An 8602-nucleotide genomic window follows, 5' to 3' on the forward strand; every position below is an offset into this window, starting at 1 on the left:
GGACAAAGAAATAAAAAAAAATATTATAATTAAATGCTGCTCCAAAAGAGTTGACTGGCAAAGGTGGGAATGTCCATCCTGCTATGAGAAAGGGCAGCAGCAGTGCATGAGATGCAACTGTCCTGCATCACATCATCTGTACCCTGCTTTCAATAAAGCTCACTAGATTTGTTTTTCTGTTTCTCAGAGCTCTTTTGCATACGTCCTTCCATTCAATTTTCCAGCTGTACGAATTGTGCATGTATTACGTGCGTTTGAGTAAGAGCAGAGGGTAGAACCAGGAGTGAAGTGGCCTCATTGAGCCGTTCCATGGACGTAAGTCACGAAGTTGGCAGCACTAACTATTTTTGTAACACAAACATGGCCACACAGACTTTATATTGTCTTTAAATAACAGATTCCCAAGACTGGAGTCCAAATATAGTGAAACTTCTATGAAGGACCATGCTGGGGTTAGAGCAAAAATGAGTCTCCCAGTAGAGTGGTCTTTAGTTAAAGGTCAGAAAGAATTATAATTGGAAACCTTATTAGGATAATTTGAAATTCTCAGTGTAGATGCCAGTTGAAGGAATATTTAGTGCAGTAAGTACCTACACTCTTTATTTAGAGCCTGAGTAGTTTGAAAGGCTATTATAACCAACAGAACACAGTAGGAGAAGACAGCTTGCTTTACGTACATGAACTGCAGCTTTAACTTGGAAATTCCAGTACTTTATAGACTTAAGCTAGACCAGATTGTTTGCTCAGGGTCTTTTTTTAATAAAGCGGAGGAGATAGAATAAGGAAAAGATTATTTTAGCAAGGGGAAACATTTTCAGAGTGCAGATCCATGAGATGCCATTCTGAAAGTGCCAAACTCAGCACTCCTAGCAGGATATATTCCCTCCTAGTAACCCATCCCTTTGCGTATCACCTGAGAGATTACGGATATTATATAAATCAAATGCTTTTGGAGTTCCTTCTCTGGCATTTCTTACTGTGATATGAAAGGAGTTTATTCAGGTTCAGAGGAAGATAAGGAAGAGCATTATTTCACCTTGGGCCAACGGGTAAGAGCAACACCTGTACTGGGAACTCAGGTTTCTGTTTGCTGGTATCAGCACATTAAAACAACTTTATTCTCCAAATATTTTATCTTGGTTTTCCTGAGCCCATTTTATTCCTTCCCTATGGGAAGGGCCTCCAAGCCCAGTCACAGCCCTCTCCAGTTGCCAGGTGGTGGTCAGGACAGCCCACACAGCATCCCTGTGCCATGGTGGGGGTTCAAAGCAGCTCACTGCCGCTTCCCACTGCCACACCGGTGCTTTGCCCTGCTCACAGAGGCAGAAAGGAGGGATTTAGATGAGAAACCTCACAGATCTGTGCCAAATCCTCCTCCTCATCTCCCAAAATCCCAGCGTGAGCAAACTGGCAAGGGTTTGGGTTGATGAGATCAGTGGTGTCTGCTGCAAGGTGATGCAGTTGAGGGCTCTTGGTAGCAGGGAAGCCCTCCCTGCCTGCCTGGCCCTCCAGACACTGGGAATGACTGGGAATTGCCACCCCTCAATTCTCTCTGCAGGTTATTCCTGTGGAGATGGGACCTGCCATCACAGGTGGGGTGGCTGCAATCCCACATGGAGTCAACAACACAGCACCGGCCTGACCAACAGAGACAAACTAGCAGTGCCAGCAGCTTATTTACATCTAGATAAATACACGTACACATTTGTGACTTCAGGAAGGACCCCTGTGAGACCTGAGCAGGTTGCAAGCAGGTTTTAGAGACACACCCTTGCACAGCAAAGCAAAAGCCAGGAGACACATGCTGTTTCTTTCAACAGAGGCTCAGTGTAGCAAAGAGCAGCTTACCTGCAAGTGCTTTCTGCCACCCTCTTAACAGGATGAGATTTCCTTCATTTCCAGAAGCATCTCAAATTCCACAGGTAAATCCAAATCTTGCCTGGAAAAGTTAGACCCCCTCATGCCATCTCCAGGCCTTCTTCTCCCACAGACATAAAAGACCTCTATCAGTTTAACTCCATTGATGTATATCAACACCACAGTCTTTGACTACCCAAAATGGTAGCAAGTGGTTAAAAAATAAAAATCTACATTAAAAAAAAAAAGTCAGAAAAAAATCTCCCCTTCCAAAACACCCCCCTACAGAACCCTCCTAACTTTAAAATGACTCATAAGGTGAGGCCTTGGTGCTCTTTATATTTACTCCAAACAAGTGCATCCATTCCTTTTTCACTTTGATTGCCCTGCCAGAAGGCGTTTCCTCAATGAGACCTTAATTAGAAGTAGCCTGTGGAAGCAGTGTATGGGATCCACCTGGGACACATTGAAATGAATGTCCTCCCCCTCTTGCTGCACTTCAATGTAGCCTTGATATTCTCTTCAAAAATCTTCTTTTACTGTTTGCTATTGTTCTCTGGCTGAGTAATTTAAAAGTCTAGCTACATGTCTTTATTTCTGCTCCAAGTGATAAAAGCTATGGAAATCTCTTCCCTACAGAGCTGGGATTCAGCGGAGCAGAGGGATGGAGGGTTAGCTCCCGTATCTTCCTCTGTAGCTCAGATATGTATTTTGAAGGCGCCCACTTCATTCCCTAAGTACCTATACTATATATTTAACAGTAAAATAAGCTAAAGCAACCTCACCCACCTCTGTCCTGCCTGGGGAAGAGGCAGGGTGCGAGCGGAGCCGGCTCCCGCAGCCAGGAGCAGGCACACGGTGTAGTAACAACGCGGCCCCATCCCTCCACGTGCCAAAGGTTTGAGTATCCGTTACGGCTTCTGTGAGCTTATTTTAAGACAATAATAAAGCAAGCAATGTGCACGCATGTGTGTTTAATATAAATGATAATCTGCAGGAGCACCAGTTCCTCGGTTCTTGGGGAGATGGTGCTGGCACTGGGCTGTTGGGAAATTCGCAGCAATGGAATTTTTTAAGTTTGGGTTTATGCTTTCCCCCCCCCTCTCCCCCCCTTAAGTTATATGAAAGTTTTCTATTAATCATGAAGATTTATTGATTGTTCTAGGGCTCTGGGATAATTAAATATACAAAGGCTTGGCAGTCGTAGTAGAGAATATTCTTTTAGAAATGCTAACAATATGTTAGATCCAAGGAATTCCACTCCTAGTATTCCACGGGGTCATAAATAAGTTCAGTGCAGGGGATATAAATATACATGACACCATTTAAAAATCAGGTAGATGACTGGACTATAGCTATTGAGTTTATGTCTCACTTTTCCCTCGTTACTATGGTTAGGAACCCCTCCCCCTCACTTCCATTACGCTCACTGTTTTACAGCTGAATAAAATCATATATATGTGTCATTCATGGGTTTTTAGTCTTGTGAGGATTTTAGTGCTAGAATTAAATGGAAATACATCATTCTGCAAGCATCCCCAACTTTTATGGAAAATAAATTCTTGCCACCCCTCCCCTCCCAATGCTAACTGCCCGGCTATGAAACAGGGGGCTATCTGCCCTCCGAGTGAGATTTTATTGCTAAAATAAAGTAAAAATTGTTTTAAAACAAAGAACACACATCTTTATAGTAAAACTCAAGTTTGTTTTACAATTAGAGAAAAGTCACATGGTCCCCCAAAAAACCCCAAGTTTTTTATATATATATTTTGAAAATATATTTAAAAACATAAAAAACTCTATAGTTAAACATATATTATGTTAATCAGTACACTTAAATATAGCTTAATTATATTTACAATATGACGCAGTTGCTTTTAAATTTTAATGCCAATTTCAGTTTTTCCCAAAAAACATAAAATTATATAAATATACAATAAATATTTATGTTACACAAGGTGAATAATAGAGAACAAGGCCACAGACATTAACTTACAGTTGCAAGAGTCTTTACTTGAACACAGCACTAGGCCTGCTGACATGCATGATATACCTTTGTCACAAACAGACCACAGCAAGAGTTTAATTAAGTGACATGAAAGAAAACCAACCCCCCCCACCCCAATCTCTGATTTAATTAAACTGCCAAGCCTGTGATCGTGGATGTACAGGGTCAGGCAAGCGGGAGCCATGGGACTGCAGTTTAATTGCCAGTTTCATGTTCTAGATGTTGAAAGCAGGAATTGGTACAGAATTGGCGTATTATAGGGAGCATCACTCCAGATGTAGCTACAGGACATGGTTCTTCTGTAGGTTCTCAGCTGCATCCCTTAGTCCCCCACCCGCACGGGCTGCCCTTTTCCCACTGTTTTCATTCTGCCACACCGGTACCAGCCTCACCTATTCCAGGTGAGGATTGCTAAGTTAAGGCTACAGCCATAATTAACTTTGGGAAATGAGGAACTCAATTTCTAGCATGATTTATGCATTAACACTTCTCTTTTGGAAATTCAATTTATTTGAGTTGGGAATTATTTTATTCCTGTATCTGAATTAGATTACTGTCATGTCCTAGCTATCATTTCTTTTTCCAGTCTAGATGAGTGATCTGTTTGTTATTCACTCATTAGCATCAACTTTTCCCTTTCCTAAGCAACCAACTCTGGTTTTGAGGGGAGCAACCATTACACCAGCTCTCTGCTGTAGTTTAGGAACATTGCTGAGAACAGCTCCTGAGCTATTAAATGCAAAGAATTATAATACACATACAGGTACTGGCCACAGTGGAATGAAATTCTCCATTATATCAACATTGAATTTGCATGAAGAACACTTCAGTTGAAGTTGAGACATTTCAGTAAGTTTTTGGGGGGTGTTTTTATTTTTTTTATTTTTTCATTTCTGATTTCTATGTGGGAACCTGAATATCTGCAATGGATGGTGAAGGCTGAAGTTTGAAGCCCAGTGGGTCACACAACCCTCTCTTTCCACTCATGGTCCAGCATGCACGTGGCCAACACAAAAGGTTTTCCTGGTACAGGGGTAGCACGGGGCTAAATAAGTCTATCAGAACCTAAACAACATAAAGCCAACTCCTCCAGCACTTGCTCTTCATGTACTTCTCCAGAGTATTTTTTTATACTGATATTTGTTTTGTAAAACAAGGCTGACAGCAGAGGTAGAGCCACATTCAGTGCCAATGATGATTTGGACAGCCTCAGTCAACCCAGAACATTGGTATTTGTCCCTGAATTGACCGAGCTACCCAGTCCCATGACCAACCTGATTTCAGATCCACTATCATCTTTCTCAACCCTTTTTCTAGTGACATTCTTGTGCTTCACCAAGACACTTGATCCAAGCACAGTCTTTTATTACATGAAAAATCACTGCTCTCAACACTCCATAGAATATTTTCTATATGACAAGCTCCAGTTGTATGGTAAGTGAAACACTATAAAGATCACAACCAACATCCTTCCAGAGGGAGGAAAGGGGGAAAAAAAAAAACCCAAACACAAACAAACATGGAATAAGCAAATGCAGGTCTCCAAAGACAGCAAATAAAAAAATAAAAATAAAATTAAAAAATAACCCAAAGAAGCATGTTGCCATACAGTTAACTAAGTGCTGTCTTTAAGCCTGAAGTTCAACAATGTGAAGTGGAACATCACCATTTTTTTCAGTTGCCTCTTTTTTTTTTTTTATTATTTTTTTGTCAGTAGTTGGATTGCTATTGCAAACACCTTCACAACATACAAAAAAACCCAAATTTGTTTTTAATTCAGAATAAGGTAATGATTTTTTTTTCTTTTTCAATCTGATGGGAGTTCAAAAGTAAAAGAGAAACAGTAAAACTATGACAACAGCACCTTGACATTGTTTTAATTCCAACGCTATCAGAAGTTAAAAGCAGTAAACAGATATAATACTAACAGGAATAAAGATACTTACTGTCTAAAATGTAAACGGAATGTTTTGGTTCAATTTATTTTTCTGAAAGAGGACAGTTTATCATCAATTCACAATTGAAGCAGCATGCAATTTTATTCTTTTTTTTTTTTTTTAAACTTTTTAAATTTTCAATTCTTGGCAACGGCGACAAACCACAATGTTATTGAGGAATGTAATGCAGACTTTTTTGTTTGCCTTTTTTAAAATTTTTTTTTGTTGGTTTTTTTTTGTTTTGTTTTTTTTAAACTTGTGCGCAAATGACTTTTGTTCCCCTTCAGGTCATGGATATGTTCAATAAATAGATTGTGGAACCACTGTACTGTATAAACTTCAGTTATACATGCAGTCCATAAAATTATTTTTTTTTTCTTTTACTGAATAATTTACCCTGTTATGTATATATACAAATAGATAATTTTGTCTCAATATAATCTATACAACACGAATCCACTATCTTCCCCTTTTAATGGTTAATGTACATACACAGGAAGTGTCTATCCTTATAAAGCGCCAGCCAACTCTCTTTTTATTATCCATGGTGAGAGCTCTCACGTAAGACTGGGTAGTTCGGCACTGGGAGTTCCAGTGCCTCTTGTCTATGCCCCTGCAGCCCTCCTTCGTGTACCCCTTGGGGTTGCATTTGGTCTCGTAGAAGTATTGCTTCAGTTGGCCTTTGGGTACTGGGACTTTCTCCAGGACGGTGACAGTTGCCCCAGACATGTCCACTGCAGTCTTTTTCTCTGCCGCTGTCACCCACTCGCTGGTGCTGTCACACACGCTGAGTTCCCCGCGGCGAGCTGGGTCAGAGTGGCGCCGGACCCTCATGGACATGTTTGCAGCATCCAAGTAGTTTTTGTATTCCTCGAGCAGAAAGAGCAGTGGGGGTTCCAAAGGCACTTGACTGCTTAGCATGACTCGGGATGTGTACAAGTCTGCATCCTTGTTTTCCTCGCTGGGCTGGATGTCCTGGTCCTCATCCAGAAGCTCCTCTATGACATGTTCAAAAGTGTCTGCCAGCGATGTCAGTCCTCTTGAACCAGCACTGTGCCCATTTAGGCTCTCAAGAGTCCCGTGGGTCCGAAGACCTGGGTAAGCCAAGCTGCCTTGTCCTCTTACACTCACTTCTTTCATCGGGGCAGCTTTCATGCAACTGAAGTATGAGATAACCATAGTAAGGAAAAGGATGGTCATCACTCTTCTCACTTGGTGGAACTGTTAAGGACAAGAACAAGAAGAAAAAAAAAAGAAAGATTTAACTTACATAATAAAAATTCACCTGAGCTATCATGAGACATAATGCATTTTCTGCAGAGATCTGCAGCTGCAACTCATTACCGGTGACAAAGCACACTCCTGTACAAGGGTGTTCTTTGATTTCCAGTTTCAGATAAAGCATATGCCAAAGCTTAGGCAACATCAATACCGCCAAGTCAGTTCTTACGTGCCAAAGTCTTTCTGTAGCGAGTATTAGATTAGATACTACGCGGACTCCTTATTTATTGACTGATTACACCTATTTCAAGTAAGAGCAAAAGCAGAACTGCTATTTAGCAATGCATCATTTCAGCAGTAAAAGGCTGCTTCGCAAGCGTGAAAGGCAAGACTTCCATTTCAAGTGCAAACACAAATATTTGATTTTATTTTTTTTTTAAGATCTCTCTATGCCAAAAATATTTCATCTTTCTATCCACGAGAAACTGAACAGCACCAGCAGAAATTGCATTTGTGTTTTGAAAGCAAACTTCAAAACACAGGAAGAGGCTGTACAAATTCTGAGGTCTCAGCAGGTCAATTCCTCATCTAAAAGTAGAAGGTATGTATGCATAAATACAGAACAAGAAAATGGTCCAGGACACTCTGCTTGCTACCACACTAAATTTGAGCTGGAAAGACTGTGCTTGCATCATGTGAATGCCATGGACAGGACTCACAGGATGACAGAGCTGATAAAGAGCTGTTCTGAAGTGACAGCACCAGAACCACTGCACTGTACTTTCCCAAACCCACACTGTTCTCAAGTGGGCAAAGCACCTGTTTAAAAGCAGTTAAAGCCCAGAGCTCAGCATGACAGTCAGAAGCACAACCAGCCCTACTGTCATATTGAAACACAGCAGTTCGCCCATTTCTCTCACATTCTGCCCCAAGTTCTGGGGCATGTTATGGGCCATGCTTTGAGGCTTATACATACGCTTGGCTTAGTCACAGAATCATAGAATGGTTTGGGTTGGAAAGGACCTTAAAGCTCATCCACTTCCAACCCCCGGCCATGAGGGACACCTTCTACTAGACCAGGCTGCTCAAAGCCTCATCCAACATGGCCTTGAACACTTCCAGGGAGGAGCAGCCACAGCTTCTCTGGGCATCCTGGGCCAGTGTCTCACCAGCCTCACAGGAAAGAATTTCTTCCTAATACCTCATCTAAACCTGCCCTTTTCCAGTTTAAAGCCATCACCCCTTGTCACTCCCTGCCCTTGTCCAAAGTCCCTCCCCACCCTTCCTGTAGCCCCTTCAGGTACTGGAAGGCTGCTAGAAGGTCTCCCCAGAATCCTCTCTTCTCCAGGCTGAAGAGTCCTCATTGAGCACAGAGGGGGAGCACCAAAAGAATGCCAGTAATAAAACTCCTCACCAGCCTTGGAATCAGCACAACTCACTCATATCAGCACTGCCAACAGCCTGGGCTTGTATCAGTGCTACTTCCCAAGCAGTTTGCTAAGTCTCCATAGATTGTACGTTCCTCAGGGTAGGAATTGTTTCCTCCTGAAGTGTGGAGTACACACTTTAGGTACCATTA

At 41.7% G+C, this 8602-nt stretch overlaps 1 protein-coding gene across 2 annotated transcripts in view; it reads right to left on the reverse strand.

The window, feature by feature from the left end:
- Positions 1-6022: 6022 nt before the first annotated feature.
- BDNF (brain derived neurotrophic factor) overlaps positions 6023-8602 on the reverse strand; it is an 8690-nt gene continuing 6110 nt past the window's right edge. Inside the window, exon 2 of one of the 2 annotated variants that reach the window (XM_010167688.2) lies at positions 6023-7023. In XM_010167688.2, coding sequence (XP_010165990.2) covers positions 6262-7023 — 762 coding nt within the window. In that variant the 3' untranslated portion in view covers positions 6023-6261. The remainder of the gene's footprint in view (positions 7024-8602) is intronic. The other variant, XM_029084894.1, reaches the window with a different exon arrangement.

The sequence above is a fragment of the Antrostomus carolinensis genome, unplaced genomic scaffold, assembly GCF_000700745.2.
Source record: "Antrostomus carolinensis isolate BGI_N321 unplaced genomic scaffold, ASM70074v2 scaffold20275, whole genome shotgun sequence".
NCBI classification, from domain to species: domain Eukaryota; kingdom Metazoa; phylum Chordata; class Aves; order Caprimulgiformes; family Caprimulgidae; genus Antrostomus; species Antrostomus carolinensis.